At 40.7% G+C, this 19,384-nt stretch overlaps 1 protein-coding gene across 2 annotated transcripts in view; it reads right to left on the bottom strand.

Moving 5' to 3' along the window:
• EMILIN1 (elastin microfibril interfacer 1) overlaps window positions 1-19,384 on the bottom strand; it is a 112,943-nt gene that overhangs the window by 81,305 nt on the left and 12,254 nt on the right. The window contains exon 2 of one of the 2 annotated variants that reach the window (XM_063441830.1): window positions 9,097-9,222. In XM_063441830.1, the coding sequence (XP_063297900.1) occupies window positions 9,097-9,222 (126 nt within the window). Of the gene's footprint in view, window positions 1-1,514; window positions 1,572-9,096; window positions 9,223-19,384 lie in introns of those variants that run through there. The other variant, XM_063441831.1, reaches the window with a different exon arrangement.

Raw genomic sequence — 19,384 nt, 5'->3', positions numbered from 1 at the left:
CCCCTGCCCCCACCATTCTGCCCATGCCCCCTCTACATCCCTCTATAGCGCCTGCCCCCACCATACTGCCCCATGTGCCCCTCTACAGCACCTCTATAGCCCCTGCCCCCACCATACTGACCCTGTCCTCCTCTACTGCCCCTTGTGCCACTCTACAGCACCTCTATTTCCCTCCATAACCCCTGCCCCACCATACTGCCCCTCTACAGCTCCTCTATTTCCCTCTACAGCCCCTGCCCTGTCTACAGCCCCTCTATTTCCCTCTAAAGCCTCTACCCCACCATACTGCCCATGCCCCCCCTCTACAGCCCATGCCCCCCCTCTACAGCCCCTGTCCCCACTATACTGCCCATGTCCCCCTCTATTGCTTCTGTGACCCCCTCTTTATCCCTTGTGCCTCCTCTATTTCCGTCTACAACCCTGCCCCCTTCCTCTGCCCCCTTTCACACGCCTCTACCGCCCCTGTCTCCCCCCTCTACTTCCCCTACCCCCTATACAGCCCCTTTTCCCCCTGTCCCCCCCTCTACTTCCCATTTACCCCCACCATACTGTTCCTGTGACACCACTTTATTGCCTCAGTGTCCCTCGTTACAGCCTGTGCCCACACCATACTGCCCCTGTGTCCCCCTCTACTGCCAGTTTCCAACCACATTGCCCATTTGCTCCCACCACAGCCCTTATACTCCCTTCTACAGCCCCTAACTCCCTTACTTCACATCCCTTCCACTCGCTTGTACAGCCCCTATTCTCTTACTACAGTCCTTACCCCCACTACAGCCCCTCTCCCCCAATTGCTGCCCATATCCCCCACACTACAGCCCCTGTTCCCACTTGCAGCCATCAACCTACTTCAGTCCCTAACCCCCTACTACAGCCCCAATTCCCCACTACATTTACTAAGCCCCCAATTACAGACCCTAACTCTCAACTACAGCCCCTAACTCTCAACTACAGCCCCTGTCCCCCCTACCACAGCCCCTAACTCCTCAATTAGAGCCCCTATTACCCCAAAATTCATCTTCGCCTGTGTAGCCAAAAATCTTTGCACCGGCCCTGCTTGGAGATAATTGAGTAGATACAGTAAGAAACTCAATTATCTCCCAAGCAGAGGGAAGGGAATATGTGGGATGTAACCGATAGTTGATTGGTTAATGCCTAATTGTCTGTGGGCGTCTCCCTTGCAGGGGAGCACTGCATAAAAGCAGAGTACCTGCCATTAAACCTGAGTTCTACTTTACCCTTAATTTGGAGTGCCGTCTCTTATTGGGGGAATCTGCTACAAGGGATTGCTTTGCTTGTCATATTCCCTTGCTACATCACTGTTAAGCCCTTGGAATAGCTGGTTCCTGTTTTGCTCTCTGGAGGAGTCTACGGTGATTATGGTGTCTGCTGCAGTGCTTGGAGGCCTCAGGAAGCGCTAGGAGCATCCTTCAACGGAGGTACCCAGTCGGGGTGCCAGGTGATCCGTTACAATGAATTAACCACAAGTGCTTTATTCACAAATGGCCACTCACACATTCACTGAAGTTAAAGAGCTTTAATTATAAATTCCTTCCAAGGATTCAATCTTCATCTGCATTTAACCATGGGTTGGCTGGAGTATATGTGCTCAAGAGAGAAAAAATTAAATTGTAGTGCACATTCAAGAGTGTAGTAAAAAATCAATTTAATCACTTACATCAAGGTTAAAGCAATAGGTGTAGTATCTCTGAGTCACCACCAGGGGTCCTATGTGTTTCGTCCGTGTATAGGACTTCCTCAGGGACTTTGGTAGTGTGCAGCAGGGCTGCCATCAGAAATTTTGGGGCCCCTGACAAAGCACAAGGTCTGGGCCCCCTCCCGGGCCCGCCCACGCCCTACCTAGTCCGCTGACAATGATGCAGGACTGAATGTGCTGTGTATGGTGGAAGTAAATTAGAATGTGTGTAATGGTTGTAGTGTTTGTGTGTATTAGATACTGTTTGTGCAGTGAATGCAGAGTGTGTGTTTGTGTAGCGGATGCAGTGTGTATAGTGAACGTAGAGTGTGTTTGAGTAGTGGATGTAGTGTGTGTACAGTGATGTAGTGTGTGTTTGTGTAGTGGATGTAGTGTTTGTATGTACTATATGAAATGTGTTTGGTGGATGCAGTGTCTGTAGTGGATGTAGTGTGTTTATTAGACGCAGTGTCTGTGTATAGTGAATGCAGAGTGTTTCAATTTATGGTGGATGTAGTGTGTGTACTGTGAATACAGGATGTTTGTGTAGTGGATGCTGTGTGTATAGTTAATGCAGAGTGTGTGTCAGTATAGTGAATCCAGAGTGTGTGCATAGTTTAGTGAATGCAGAGTGTGTGTTAGTGTGTAATGAATGCAGAGTGTGTCAGTGTAATGAATGTAGTGTGTGTGTTAGTGCAGTGAATGCAGAGAGTGTGTTAGTGTGTAGCGGATGCAGAGTGTGTGTGTTAGTGTAGTGAATGCAGAGTGTGTTAATGTGTAGTGAATGCAGAGTGTGTTAGTGTGTAGCGGATGCAGAGTGTGTGTGTTAGTGTAGTGAATGCAGAGGGTGTGTTAATGTGTAGTGAACGCAGAGGGTGTGTTAGTGTGTAGCGGATGCAGAGTGTGTGTGAGTGTAGTGAATGCAGAGTGTGTCAGTATAGTGGATGCAGTGAGTGTGTTAGTGTGTAGTGTATGCAGAGTGCATGTTGTATTAGTGAATGCAGTGTGTGTATTGTATTAGTGTATGCAGTGTGTGTTGTATTCGTGTATGCAGTGTGTGTTGTGTCAGTGTATGCAGAGTGTGTTTTGTGTCAGTGTATGCAGAGTGTGTTGTGTTAGTGTTTGCAGTGTGTGTTGTGTCAGTGTATGCAGAGTGTGTTGTGTCAGTGTATGCAGAGTGTGTTGTGTTAGTGTATGCAGAGTGTGTGTTGTGTATGCAGAGTGTGTGTGTTGTGTCAGTGTATGCAGAGTGTGTGTGTTGTGTCAGTGTATGCAGTGTGTGTGTGTGTTGTGTCAGTGTATGCAGTTTGTGTGTGCAGGGCCGTCTTTAATAACGACTGGACCCTGGGCAAGCGTTTGCTTGGGCCCCCTGGGCCCTGCCGCCGTCGCCCCTCACTCCCTGGTATGCAATCACGGCATCCATCCTAATGCAGTGGCGGCACTAAAATAGAATGAATTTTATTGGGACACCCAATTGCAAGAATGGACTAAAGGTAGAACCCCATCTGTCGTGCAACTCCAACAATGCTTTGACAGCTGGTGCTCTACCAATTTCCCATGCTTGCAGGGTTGTATTTAGCACTGTTTTGTGTGTTTGAATGTAAGCATGTGTTTGTATGAAGTATTTTTTTTTTGTGAATGTGTTTGTATGTGGTACTGGAGTTTGAATCCAAGTGTGCATTTATGTGTAGTGTTTGTTTTTTGAATGTAGGAGTGTGCTTGTATGTAGTGTTGAAGTTTGAATGGAGGGGTGTATTTGTATATAAAGTTGCGGCTCAGATGCACAGGTACATACTCTGACACACAAGCAGATACACAGATACATACACTGACTACATACAGATAAGCAGGCACATACACTGACAGACATACTGACACACAGGTACATATATTGACACACACAGACACATACACTGGTAGACGTACTGACAGACACACACAGGCTCATATACAGACATACTGACACACAGGCACATATACAGACATACTGACACACACACTGATCAACATACTGACACACATACACTGACAGAAATACTGACACCCACACACAGGCACATACACTGACCGAGATACTCACACACACACACACACACACACACACACATACAGGCACATATACGGACACACACAGACTGATATACTGACAGACACACAGACACATACAGAGACTGACACATGCATGAACATGCACTGACAGACATAATGACACACACGCAGACATACTGACACACACACACAAATATATTTACACACAGACAGACCTACTGACACACAGACAGACACACAGACACACAGACACACAGACAAACAGACAGACATACTGACACACAGACATACTGACACACATGTAAAATGTACATTTTTAAACCCACCCTCCAGTTTCCTACCTTTTGCTGGAGGGTGGATTCTATGGGGTCCATTGTGGTGCCTGAGGATGATGGGAGTGAGGATCCCCCATCCTCACTCCCTCGCGACTCCTCCTGCCACCTTCCATGCTGCTCCTCTCTTTATGGGAGGAAGTGACTTGCGGCTGTCACTTCCTCCCAGCCGGCTGCCGGAAAGCAAGGGGCCCGGTCGCGGTGTTAAAGGGAAAGAGCGCCCGACCGGGCCCCTGCTGATACAAGCCCTCCGGGTGGCCCTAAGTGCATGGGCCACCCGGTGGGACTCAGAGGACGGGGGAAAAATTTTACATAATTTTTTTTTTTTTTATTTAATTTTTTTAATGTTTCTCCCCCCTCCCTGCTTACCTTTGTCCAGGGAGGGGGGAGATTCCATCCCTGGTGGTCCGGTGGGGGGCCCCCCGGCTCCCTGTTACCGCATAGGGAGCCCAGGCAGCACACAGCTTCTCTTCTCTCTTCAATTACTCTCGCGAGACCCGCGGAGCGTTGCCATGGCAACCGGGTCTCGCGAGAGTTATTACAAGAGAGAAGAGAGGAGAAGCTGTGTGCTGGGCCCCCTCTGCGGTAACAGGGAGCCGGGGGCCCACGGCTGCACACATAGATAGCGATATTCGCTATCTATGTGTGCAGAGAAAGAAAGTGGGGCCCAGGACTGCCAGGGCAGTCCGGGCCCCCCAGGGCCGCCGGGCCCGTGACAACTGTCACGGTTGTCACCCCCTGATGGCGGCCCTGGTGTGCAGTAACAGGATTCAAATGAATAATAAAATGTGAGTGGCCATTTGTGAATACAGCACTTGTGGTTAACTCATATACACAGTTATACGCTATGTTTTTCCGTTTGTTATTGGTTTAGCAGACCATCCCCTATTTTTTGCTTACATTGAAGTGGGAGACAGGAGGAAGTCTTTGGGGATACCATTGAAAGCTTCACCTTGTACAGGGAAGATTTTTTCTGCTTTTACCTAATTTGGCACTAATTGCACTTTTTGGTTTGTTTACACATATACTGTTTTTCTTAACCACTTCGGTTGGCAGATTGTCTAAGTGGGGCCTGTCCGGGGGTCTCCATCTAATCAGAAGCAAGGTGAGTAATACCAGTTTTCAACAAAAATACGTGTCAGTGACTAGCTTGCTCTGGCTCAGCTGGTCCTAGAAGGTCACCAATTGTCACTTGCTCTATAGAGCTAGGACCGCAAGTTGCCACCAATAAGTCAAAAATGTCAGGGGGACACATACCCCTATTACTGCCATGGTTGATGCTGTTTATGCTGTATATATATATATATATATATATATATATAATAGAGGAGAAGTTTAGGCGCTCGCTATATTACCAGAAAACATGTGGCAGCAGTGAACCAGCAGGATTTCCCAATACCTGCTATTTGTGAACAGAAATACAAAAAATAAAGAATGTGGTAAACCGCGCCAAAATAATGCTCAAAAGTGTAGAATAAATAAATATGTTATACATACATCTCAATCTTGATTAATACAATTCAGTATGAAGAACTCAAGAGAAACACAAAGAATACAAACAATAGTGCAATATGCTATAATGAGTGGATACACATATGTGCAAAATATCTGATAAAAGGCAAACTCACTAAGAGCTCTGCTGTATGTCGCCTGGACGGTATAATCCCCGTCTTAGGATATGTAGACGTAGGTAGTATGGAATTTATGCTGTATGCCTGCACTCTTTTAAAGTGTCCATGGGAAAAGTACCCTTTCATCTGAACATTTGACAATCACATAACATCTTTACAATACAGTAGGATCTTTCTTAGGCTGCCTGGAGTTTGTTTTGTGGGATCTATCTGAGTACTAGGGCTTTCTGGCTTACCCACAACTCTCAGTTATTGCTTCCCTTGCAGATTGTCTAGAACAAGATCAGTTGGCTCCTCTAGCTATTACTGAAATCCAAGCACATTGAGTTCTATAAGGGTTATCTCTGCTAAAGTTGTTTCCTCCCAGTGCTCATTCATCTGGTCTAAGGGTCCATAGACTTTGCAGCCATATAATTAATCAAAGAGGAAAAAAAACTGCAGTTCAGTTCTCTCCCCAGCTTCTCTTCCAGCATATCACTAAATTAAAGTGACACTGTTACTTGGGGGTTGACAAGTCTATTTGTGTGTAAAGGTGTGAGCAGTTAGGGACCTAAGCCCTCTCCCTTCACAGTACAGTGAGGCTGTCAATAATACACTAACCATTACATCAATTCGCCTTAACAACTATTACTTCCACTAACACTAACTTACCCTAATCCTAACCTAACTAAAATCCTCACATTAACCCCAGCCTTAATAATAATTTAGAAAAAAAATACATAATGATGAAGTGTGTCTACATTCTCCAGGTTTATTATGGCTATATGTCTATGTTCTCCTGGTTTATTATGTCTACGTTCTCCTGGTTTAATATGTCTATGTGTCTAACTATGTTATCCTGGTTTATTATGTCTACATTCTACTGGTTTATTATGTCTATATGTCTATGTTATCCTGGTTTTCTATGTCTATGTGTCTATGTTCTCCTGGTTTATTATGTCTATGTGTCTATGTTCTCCTGGTTTATTATGGCTATATGTCTACGTTCTCCTGGTTTATTATGGCTATATGTCTACATTCTACTGGTTTATTATGTCTATATGTCTATGTTATCCTGGTTTTCTATGTCTATGTGTCTATGTTCTCCTGGTTTATTATGTCTCTGTCTACGTTTTCCTGGTTTATTTTTAGGTCTCTATTATGTCTATGTGTCTACGTTCTCCTGGTTCATTATGGCTATGTGTCTACGTTCTCCTGGTTTATTATGTCCGTGTCTATGTTCTCCTGGTTTATTATGTCCATGTCTATGTTCTCCTGGTTTACTATGTCTATGTGTCTATGTTCTCCTGGTTTATTTTGAGGTCTGTATTATCTCTTGTGTCCACATTCTCCTAGTTTATTATGTCTGTGTCTACGTTCTCCTGGTTTATTATGTCTATGTGTCTATGTTCTCCTGGTTTATTATGGCTATATGTCTACGTTCTCCTGGTTTAATATGTCTATGTATCTAACTATGTTATCCTGGTTTATTATGTCTACATTCTACTGGTTTATTATGTCTACATGTCTATGTTCTCCTGGTTTATTATGTCTACATTCTACTGGTTTATTATGTCTATATGTCTATGTTATCCTGGTTTTCTATGTCTATGTGTCTATGTTCTCCTGGTTTATTATGTCTATGTGTCTATGTTCTCCTGGTTTATTATGTCTACATTCTACTGTTTTTTTTTATGTCTATATGTCTATGTTCTCCTGATTTACTATGTCTATGTGTCTACGTTCTCCTGGTTTATTATGTCTCTGTCTACGTTCTCCTGGTTTATTTTTAGGTCTCTATTATGTCTGTGTCTACGTTCTCCTGGTTTACTATGTCTATGTGTCTACGTTCTCCTGGTTTATTATGTCCGTGTCTATGTTCTCCTGGTTTACTTTGTCTATGTGTCTATGTTCTCCTGGTTTATTTTGAGGTCTGTATTATCTCTGTGTCCACATTCTCCTAGTTTATTATGTCTGTGTCTACATTCTCCTGGTTTATTATGTCTATGTGTCTATGTTCTCCTGGTTTATTATGGCTATATGTCTATGTTCTTCTGGTTTATTATGTCTACGTTCTCCTGGTTTAATATGTCTATGTGTCTAACTATGTTATCCTGGTTTATTATGTCTACATTCTACTGGTTTATTATGTCTATATGTCTATGTTATCCTGGTTTTCTATGTCTATGTGTCTATGTTCTCCTGGTTTATTATGTCTCTGTCTACGTTTTCCTGGTTTATTTTTAGGTCTCTATTATGTCTATGTGTCTACGTTCTCCTGGTTCATTATGGCTATGTGTCTACGTTCTCCTGGTTTATTATGTCCGTGTCTATGTTCTCCTGGTTTATTATGTCCGTGTCTATGTTCTCCTGGTTTACTATGTCTATGTGTCTATGTTCTCCTGGTTTATTTTGAGGTCTGTATTATCTCTTGTGTCCACATTCTCCTAGTTTATTATGTCTGTGTCTACGTTCTCCTGGTTTATTATGTCTATGTGTCTATGTTCTCCTGGTTTATTATGGCTATATGTCTACGTTCTCCTGGTTTAATATGTCTATGTATCTAACTATGTTATCCTGGTTTATTATGTCTACATTCTACTGGTTTATTATGTCTACATGTCTATGTTCTCCTGGTTTATTATGTCCATGTCTATGTTATCCTGGTTTATTATGTCTACATTCTACTGTTTTTTTTTATGTCTATATGTCTATGTTCTCCTGATTTACTATGTCTATGTGTCTACGTTCTCCTGGTTTATTATGTCTCTGTCTACGTTCTCCTGGTTTATTTTTAGGTCTCTATTATGTCTGTGTCTACGTTCTCCTGGTTTACTATGTCTATGTGTCTACGTTCTCCTGGTTTATTATGTCCGTGTCTATGTTCTCCTGGTTTACTTTGTCTATGTGTCTATGTTCTCCTGGTTTATTTTGAGGTCTGTATTATCTCTGTGTCCACATTCTCCTAGTTTATTATGTCTGTGTCTACATTCTCCTGGTTTATTATGTCTATGTGTCTATGTTCTCCTGGTTTATTATGGCTATATGTCTATGTTCTTCTGGTTTATTATGTCTACGTTCTCCTGGTTTAATATGTCTATGTATCTAACAATGTTATCCTGGTTTATTATGTCTACATTCTACTGGTTTATTATGTCTACATGTCTATGTTCTCCTGGTTTATTATGTCCGTGTCTATGTTCTCCTGGTTTATTGTGTGTATGTTTACCTGGTTTGTTATGATGTCTATATTATGTCAGTGTCTGCTTTCTTGAGATACCTCAGTAACCTTGTTTTCCCATGATGGACTATTTACTGTTATTTGCACTATCTCTCGAGCTCACTCTGTATGATATAATTTAACATATAAATGAAATAGTTCAGGGATTTCATCTCCACCAATACTCACACCACGTTACGTGGACATTGCATCTGACCCCAGACGCACGGTTGATACTCTGGCTTGACATAAGTCTCCACTCCTTCTTCCACTATGCAGCTCACTGTCCGCGTCACCATGTACGCACACCAGTTCCTAGACCGGGGTAAAAAAAAGAAAAGATAGGACTTTGGAGTATTTATTATTGGGGGGCTATGGAATTTGGGGGGCTATGGAATTGCCAAATTAAATACAATAGAATTAGTGCAACAACAGTTTAATACAAGCTATTTGTCTACTAAACTATTGTATAAACCATGCTCATATTAATTTGCTTTAAATCTATAATAATGTGCTAAAATATACAATGATAGCTACATTTTAAGTATATTTTATACTCTCTCACTCATACATTATATCGGGCTGTAAATCTATTGGACTTTCCAACAAATTGTGTTTATCCAAAATCCCAAACTCCAAGACACTATATGGATGAATCACAAAACAAATAAAATGGACAACGGATGAAACTGATTAGTCTGATTACAATTTGGATTTTCATCTATGATGCCAAAAACAAGATGATTTTTTTTTTTACTGTAAGAACAATCAGGATGTGGAATTCTCTGCCTGAAGAAGTGGTTTTATCAGAGTCCATACAGATGTTCAAACAGCTACTAGATGCATACTTGCAAAGACAGAATATTCAAGGATATAATCTTTCAATGTAGGGTAATAACTGCTTGATCCAAGGATAAATCTGACTGCCATTCTGGGGTCAAGAAGGAATTGTTTTCTACTTTGTCGCAAAATTGGAAGTGCTTCAAATAGTTTTTTTTGCCTTCTTTTGGATTAACAGCAAGAACACAGATGTAGGGAAGTCTGAACTTGATGGACACAAGTCTCTTTTCAGCCTATGTAACTATGAAAAAATTATGATTGATGGTTAGGGACAACAAGCAAATGTGAAAAAAATGGAGAGAAAACAACAGCAACTAAATCAATCTCTATTTATATTATATATATATATAGCAAAAACCAAAAAGGTTATGGTGAGGAAAAACTGTGATCGCAAACCCCTTCCACCTGAAGTCTGTAGGTAGTTAATACAATGTTAAACAAAAATGTGCCCACCAGACAAGCCATAAGAATTTACTGGCTCTGCATCTTTTCCCAAGTTGTGTTTCAAAGCAGTTGTATACAGCAAACACAGACTCAAAGGAATCCATGTTTTAAAATGGAATGAGACAAAAATAGGATTCTTTGTTAAACTAATTTGCATATACCCACCCAGAATCCTTTGCAGTAGTAACATCGCTGCAAATGTGTGATTTCTGTGGGGAAAGCAAGTCTTATGGCTTGACTGGTGTGCACATTTTTGTTTAACATAGTATTAACTATATATATATACACTCTTTATTTTTGCTCTGCATCAGAATACAAATAAGCTTATAGCTTACATGTCAAACTTGTAACAATAAGCACAGTCGTGTACAATCATAACAAACGTGTGACAATCGAAAAAACTTCACAAATTGTTTAGGTAAATCATGAGTAACGTCTCAGAGACTCGAACTACGTAACAATGTTTAAACAGCCATGGTGAACATGAGTAAGTATTGCATAATAAAAAATGACATGCAAGACAGTAATATGATCTACACCGTGAAACAAACTATATACGATAGGAATGAGTGTAGGTAGTACAATAAGCAAGGCATTATAGTAACTATTAAAAAGGAAAACTTATAGCTTGGATCCTGCTGATATATACCAGACAGGCCCCTAAGAACGTGACCTAGCCCCACTCTGATCACTTATTGAAATGGGTGTATGAAATAATAAGAAAACATAACAAGTGGCAAGCATGTAGCTAGGACATGCCACTGGAGGTTCTGTGTTCAGGCACCATCAACCTTGAAATTAACCTATTCCCACTTTCAGAGTGGGCTTTTGATAGTGTCTCTGAGGTGCCAGCTGAAGATTAGTCTGAGGGTCCCAGCTCTGCTCCTGAGTGTCAGAGCTCCTGCCCCAGGCCAGATTGAGGGCCAAGACCTGAAGTCTATAGACCCCATACTCTGTCACGTAATGGACAGTGTCCTCAGAGAGTTCAGTAGTGAACCTCCAAGGATGTGCACTAAGTCCAGGGCTAATACCCTGTGAGGTCCGCCGCCCAGGAGGGGTACAGATCACCCTGATTTCCTCAGACAGCCTCCTGACCTTCAATCTTTCTGTGGCCATAATATCAGCCTTGGTCCATCAGATATCCATACATAAAGCCTCAAATGCCCCAAGGTTGCTTTACTGCATGCTACGTGGACTCCTCACAAGCTGCCATCTTCAGTGAGTATAACAACTTTGACTTGTTGTGGGGCTACACTCTAGGTTTCTTTACCATTTTTTACCAGTGACCAATTACCCTGTTTACTAGGATACAGTTTTACCAGTGACCAATTACCCTGTTTGCTAGGACGCCTCTTTACCAGTGACCAATAACCCTGTTTTCTAGGACACATTTTTACCAGTGACCAATTACCCTGTTTACTAGGAAGCATCTTTACCAGTGACCAATTACCCTGTTTACTAGGACACATTTTTACCAGTGACCTATTACCCTGCTTACTAGGACGCATCTTTTTCAAAGACCAATTACCCTATTTGCTAGGAAGCCTCTTTACCAGTGACCAATTACCCTGTTTAAAAGGGCACATCTTTACCAGTGACCAACTACCCTGTTCACTAGGACACATCTCTACCAGTGACCAATTACACTGTTTGCTTGGATGCCTCTTTACCAGTAACCAATAACCCTGTTTTCTAGTACACGTCTTTACCCGTGACCAACTACCCTGTTCACTAGGACACATCTTTACCAGTGACCAATTACCCTGTTTACTAGGAAGCATCTTTACCAGTGACCATTTACCCTGTTTACTAGGAAGCATCTTTACCAGTGACCGATTACCCTGTTTACTAGGAAGCATCTTTACCAGTGACCGATTACCCTGTTTACTAGGGCATATCTTTACCAGTGACCGATTACCCTGTTTACTAGGGCACATCTTTACCAGTGACCAATTACCCTGTTTACTAGGGCACATCTTTACCAGTGACCAATTACCCTGTTTACTAGGGCATATCTTTACCAGTGACCAATTACCCTGTTTACTAGGAAGCATCTTTACCAGTGACCAATTACCCTGTTTACTAGGAAGCATCTTTACCAGTGACCAATTACCCTGTTTACTAGAAAGCATCTTTACCAGTGACCAATTACCCTGTTTACTAGGAAGCATCTTTACCAGTGACCAATTACCCTGTTTACTAGGAAGCATCTTTACCAGTGACCAATTACCCTGTTTACTAGGACGAATCTTTACCAGTGACCGATTACCCTGTTTACTAGGGCACATCTTTACCAGTGACCAATTACTCTGTTTACTAGGATACATCTTTACCAGTGACCGATTACCCTGTTTACTAGGGCACATCTTTACCAGTGACCAAACTTCTCATTTACAAGAATTCGTCACGTACAATAAGGCAGGTTTTTAATATAATTTTTTCCCTTGATTTTGGGTTGATAACCCATATTTTTACTATTTGGTGCTTTGCTCTGTATTTGCTAATTGCACAATGGAACTAGCAGCTGCTGAAATCAAAGAATAAATAAAGCACCATGACCACATTGCATAAACCCAACTGCTCAGACTTGGAAGTAGAAAGTGTCTAGCATAGTACAACGCCCAAGTGAATTCCTCAAACCTAGTCATTTTTCTAAAGAAACCCTCAATCTATGCCACACATCCGGATCCATTTTCCGATTCTGTCCAAGGACCCACTGATTTGTGGGCGATAGCAAGCAGTGTTTTCAGAATGTCAGACTACAGACCGGGCCCTTGAACACGTATAATATATAAACAGAGAGAAAGAAGGAAATCCAGGGCTGCACTCACGGTCTTAGAATGAGAAAACGTCTTTATTCCATAAAATGAGAGAGATCAACGTTTCGGTCCACGCAGGGACCTTCCTCAGATCAAATGACATACAAATACCCCACAAATAAATCTAATATATAGCAGCAATAATTATAGAAAAGTGACTTACCCCAGGTGCAAAGACTAAACCTCTGCGTTTTCCACACGCCATCGCGCATGCGCGGAAACATCGCGCCCTTGCATTGACCCGTAGTCAATGCGCGATGACGTCACGGTACGTCGTTACCACGGCAACACGGTACGCATCACCATGGATACCGTCTAAAACATCAATACAAAAAGGAACCGAGTAGTGAATAGACACCATGTGGATAGATAGAAAGAAAAAACAATCGAAGGCTTACTGTTAAAATAACATAATTGGATATAACATGCTGTACAAGAAATCCAAAGAGCATCTCCATTCTCTACATAAAGAGATATATTAAAGAAGGCTATTAATAGAGTCATAAATACTGGAATCCCAATTAATACAAATGATATATGTGTAAGAATGGGGAATATCCCATATTCGATTGGAAACATAAAATTATAGTGAATCTCTATTATTAAAGAGATATACATGAATAATATTGAAAGTTTATAAAGAATCTTTTGGATTCAAATGGTAGAAACAATTACCTACAAAGTGTAAAATTTTTTTGAAAAATATAAAAAATATAAAAAAACTTTTTATGAAATAAATATAAGCAGTGTTGTGCACAAAGAGCCTTCCATAAATACAAAAATTATTGAAAAATGATTCTATACAATATATATATATATCTTGTACTCTCATATTACATACAGAAAGAGTGATACAGTTATATTACATATATACTTAGTTACTATTAGAATTGCTATAGTTAAATCCGAAGTTGAGATCAAGAGACAAAAAAATTATGTCTTCTCAATACTGTGGAATGTTAAAGTCATATTACTACTTTTTGATATATATAGAAGCTACCTATTATCCCGGATTAACTTCTTTAGCAAATAACTAATAGTGTATCCAATTAGACCAATAATACTACTTATTGCCAAGATACCTATGATTTGACTTGCAATCAAATAATTGCTCTTATATAGCACACTTATGTAACAAATTGTAATCTGCCACTTTAAGTTAAAAACAATATATACAAGCAGGGCTCATATTAGAGAAAAGAATGATATGATATAATTTCATTAAGGCCTTTTGGTGCAACTGTATCTAGAAGAAATATCCAATATGTTTCTCTATTAGGAAGCATCCTGCCACGATTTCCTCCACGTCGTGGTTCAGGGATGTGATCTATGGCTGTAAACTTGAGGGACCGGTTTGTCGCTATTCCCATCTCTGTAGGCTGTACAGATATTAGATCGATGTCCTTGAATGCGCTCACAGAGAGGTGTCTCAGTTTTACCTATGTAGGATTAACCTACAAGGGCAAGTGAGTTTGTATATTACAAACGATGTTTTACAGGTAACTGTATGATTTATATGGAACTTCTTATTAGTATGGGGCTGATTGAAGGTTCGTGACGGAACCATATGGCTACATGTCACACAGCCTAAACACCTGACACTGCCTCGTTGCTGTGTCTTCCCTTCCCGCACATAACTTTGTGTTGGATCCGTTTTTACCAATAAATCACGAAGATTCCTGTTTCGTTTGTAGCATATTAGAGGTTTCTGTTTGAACGTTGATGGAAGTGTAGGGTCATAAGCCAACATGTTCCAGTTTTTTTTGATGATGTTAGATAACTTCACAGATGTATCATTATATGTTGTTGGACAAATTAAGCGATTCTGTGTCTTTATGACATTTCTTGGAGTGAATTCTCTGGCCTGTTGTAATGCCATATCCAAATGTTTGTTGTTGTAGCCTCGATTTAAAAATTCCATTTTCATTTGTTTAAGTTGTTCTTCCCTTATTAGCTCATTAGAATTGTTCCGAATAGTTCTTAAGAACTGTGCTTTGGGTAATGAAGCCTTCAGACGTTCAGGATGTGCACTTTGTGCATGTAAAATGGTGTTGCGGCAGTGGGTTAGTGTACAATGAGTACTGTATGTTATCATTATCAACCCAAATTTGTAAATCAAGAAAATGTACTTTATCCATACTAATTTCAGATGTAAACTTAATGGGGCTATCCAATTTGTTAAGATTGTTGACCATCTGTTGGGCTTCAAGGAATGTCATAAAGACACAGAATCGCTTAATTTGTCCAACAACATATAATGATACATCTGTGAAGTTATCTAACATCATCAGAAAAAACTGGAACATGTTGGCTTATGACCCTACACTTCCATCAACGTTCAAACAGAAACCTCTAATATGCTACAAACGAAACAGGAATCTTCGTGATTTATTGGTAAAAACGGATCCAACACAAAGTTATGTGCGGGAAGGGAAGACACAGCAACGAGGCAGTGTCAGGTGTTTAGGCTGTGTGACATGTAGCCATATGGTTCCGTCATGAACCTTCAATCACCCCCATACTAATAAGAAGTTCCATTTAAATCATACAATTACCTGTAAAACATTGTTTGTAATATACAAACTCACTTGCCCTTGTAGATTAATCCTACACAGGTAAAACTGAGACACCTCTCTGTGAGCGCATTCAAGGACATCGATCTAATATCCGTACAGCCTACAGAGATGGGAATAGCGACAAACCGGTCGCAAACATTTTTTTGGATAATCGGCATCCATTGACGTCCCTCAAGTTTACAGCCATAGATCACATCCCTGAACCACGACGTGGAGGAAATCGTGGCAGGATGCTTCCTAATAGAGAAACATATTGGATATTTCTTCTAGATACAGTTGCACCAAAAGGCCTTAATGAAATGATATCATATCATTCTTTTCTCTAATATGAGCCCTGCTTGTATATATTGTTTTTAACTTTACGTGGCAGATTACAGTTTGTTACATAAGTGTGCTATATAAGAGCAATTATTTGATTGCAAGTCAAATCATAGGTATCTTGGCAATAAGTAGTATTATTGGTCTAATTGGATACACTATTAGTTATTTGCTAAAGAAGTTAATCCGGGATAATAGGTAGCTTCTATATCTATCAAAAAGTAGTAATATGACTTTAACATTCCACAGTATTGAGAAGACATCATTTTTTTTGTCTCTTGATCTCAACTTCGGATTTAACTATAGCAATTATAATAGTAACTAAGTATATATGTAATATAACTGTATCACTCTTTCTGTATGTAATATGCGAGTACAAGATATATATATATATATTGTATAGAATCATTTTTCAATCATTTTTTGTATTTATGGAAGGCTCTTTGTGGCGAAACCGACCTCGCCACGTGTCCTTGGAGGGGGCTGATTGCCCGCCTCTTGCCTTTGGACTATGGACCAGACTTTATGGGAATGTAATACCCCAGATAGCTATACCATGGAGCCTATTCATATAATGAAAGACTATGGGAAAGACTTTAGCTCCATGGCAATTGTACAGTGTGAATAGGATCTGCGCGCTATTCAGTAGTTTTGTGCGCTCAGATCCCAGCTATCTGGGGATATGTGAAATGTCTGTGTGTTATGGATAAAAAGTAACTTTCCGTATTTTAAAGTGTTTTATGTCTTTCTGTAACCATGTGGTTAATGGAGTCTGTCTCTGGGCTGGAGATAATTAGATTACTTCTCCAGCACAGAGAAGGCCCTGTAAAAACAGTCTGAGCTGGAAAGCCAGGGGTTTTAAAAGATACTTTTAGTAACTTTTGAACCCCTGGTCTGATCCATGCCATTTTTTAATATGTTATTCCCCTGAATGGATTGATTGTGGATACCGTATATACTCGAGTATAAGCCGAGTTTTTCAGCACATTTTTTGTGCTGAAAAAAAACAACTCGGCTTATACTCGAGTCAATAGTCTGTATTATGGCAATTTGCATTGCCACAATACAGACAGGAGCTGTGGGGGCTGTGGGGGCTGGCAGAGAGCTTACTTACCTGTCCTGCAGCTCTTGTCAGCTCCCTCCTCCTCCACGCCGTCCGTTCAGCACCTCGGTCAGCTCCCAGTGTAAGTCTCGCGAGAGCCGCGGCTCTCGCGAGACTTACAGTGTGAGCTGACAGAAGAGCTGACCGGACGGCGCGGAGGAGGAGAGAGCTGACAGGAGCTGTAGGACAGGTAAGTTACAGCTCTGCCAGCCCCCCTCTCCCCCCCCACTGAACTGCCAATGCTGGACCACCAGGGAAGGAGAGCCCCCCTCCCTGCCATGTATCAAGCAGGGAGGGGGGACGAAAAAAATATATATTATAATAAAAAAATAATAATTAAAAAAAATAACTAACAAAAAATAAATAAATAATAATTAATAAAATAAATAAATAATATAACAAAAAAAAGATTAAAATAACAATAATCAAAATGCCCACCCCCAACACATACACAAACACACACTGCATCACACACACTCACACTGCATTCATACACACACACTGCATTCATACACACACACTGCACTCATACACACACTGCATTCATACACACTGCATTCACACACACACTGCACTCATACACACACTGCATTCATACACACACTGCACTCATACACACACTGCATTCATACACACACTGCACTCATACACACTGCACTCATACACACGCACTGCACTCATACACACGCACTGCACTCATACACACGCACTGCACTCATACACACGCACTGCACTCATACGCACTCATACGCACACACTGTAAATAAATATTCTATTAATATACGGTAATTTTTTTATGATCTAATTTTCTTTATAAATTTACCAGTAGCTGCTGCATTTCCCACCCTAGTCTTATACTCGAGTCAATAAGTTTTCCCAGTTTTGGGGGGTAAAATTAGGGGCCTCGGCTTATATTCGGGTCGGCTTATACTCGAGTATATACGGTATGTATTTTTATGTGAATGTGATGAATGGTTTTAAAGTTATGAAAGTTGTGTAAAAGTATATTTTACACTGTATGCATAATGGGATTATGTGTCACACTAAGGGGAGGGGATGTGTGGGAGGTAACATCTATGTCATTGGTTCTTTTATGCCTCCCCCTGGGTGTGGCCTGTATGTGTGAGTTGGAAATAAAAGCCAGGCTGGATGAGCCAGTCCAGAGTTCCTGTTTTACCCTCAAAGTGATGTGTCGTCTCATTATTGGGGGGAAGGATTTATTGCATGCTGTTCCAGTTGACTGCTAGGAGTACAAGCCTATTCGTATGGTTCCTATTCAACGGTCTACAGCATTCTTATGCTTGGGAGAATTCAAAAGGTTTCTCGGATTCAGTGTTCGTGTGTCTCCAGTCGGGAGAATGGTGTTTGCAGTAGCTGCCTGTGCATCTGTAAAGGGGAAAACTGGGTTTTATCCTCTTGTAAGTGAAACGGTCCGTTACACTCTTTGTGCACAACACTGCTTATATTTATTTCATTAAAAAATTTTTTTATATTTTTTATATTTTTCAAAAACAATTTACACTTTGTAGGTAATTGTTTCTACCATTTGAATCCAAAAGATTCTTTATAAACGTTCAATATTATTCATGTATATCTCTTTAATAATAGAGATTCACTATAATTTTATGTTTCCAATCGAATATGGGATATTCCCCATTCTTACACATATATCATTTGTATTAATTGGGATTCCAGTATTTATGACTCTATTAATAGCCTTCTTTAATATATCTCTTTATGTAGAGAATGGAGATGCTCTTTGGATTTCTTGTACAGCATGTTATATCCAATTATGTTATTTTAACAGTAAGCCTTAGATTGTTTTTTCTTTCTATCTATCCACATGGTGTCTATTCACTACTCGGTTCCTTTTTGTATTGATGTTTTAGACGGTATCCATGGCGATGCGTACCGCGTTGCCGTGGTAGCGACGTACCGTGACGTCATCGCGCATTGACTAGGGCGCGATGTTTCTGCGCATGCGCGATGGCGTGTGGAAAACGCAGAGGTTTAGTCTTTGCACCTGGGGTAAGTCACTTTCCTATAAATATTGCTGCTATATATTAGATTTATTTGTGGGGTATTTGTATGTCATTTTATCCTGAGGAAGGTCCCTGCGTGGACCGAAAAGTTGATCTCTCTCATTTTATGGAAAAAATAAGTTTTCTCATTCTAAGACCGTGAGTGCAGCCCTGGATTTCCTTCTTTCTCTATGTTTATCTACATCCCTATGGGGACTGGCACCCGGCAAGTACTACCAACTTTAATGTACATATGTGAGCGTGAGTGCATGGATCCATATATTTTTTGTATCGAATATATAAACAGGACAGCAGCCTTGTCCCCGGAGCACTTATAATATATAAACAGGAAGGCAG

The sequence above is a fragment of the Pelobates fuscus genome, chromosome 2, assembly GCF_036172605.1.
Source record: "Pelobates fuscus isolate aPelFus1 chromosome 2, aPelFus1.pri, whole genome shotgun sequence".
Lineage (NCBI taxonomy): Eukaryota > Metazoa > Chordata > Amphibia > Anura > Pelobatidae > Pelobates > Pelobates fuscus.
Note: the sequence above shows the minus strand (reverse complement) of the source record. Positions and strands in the feature narration are given on the sequence as shown.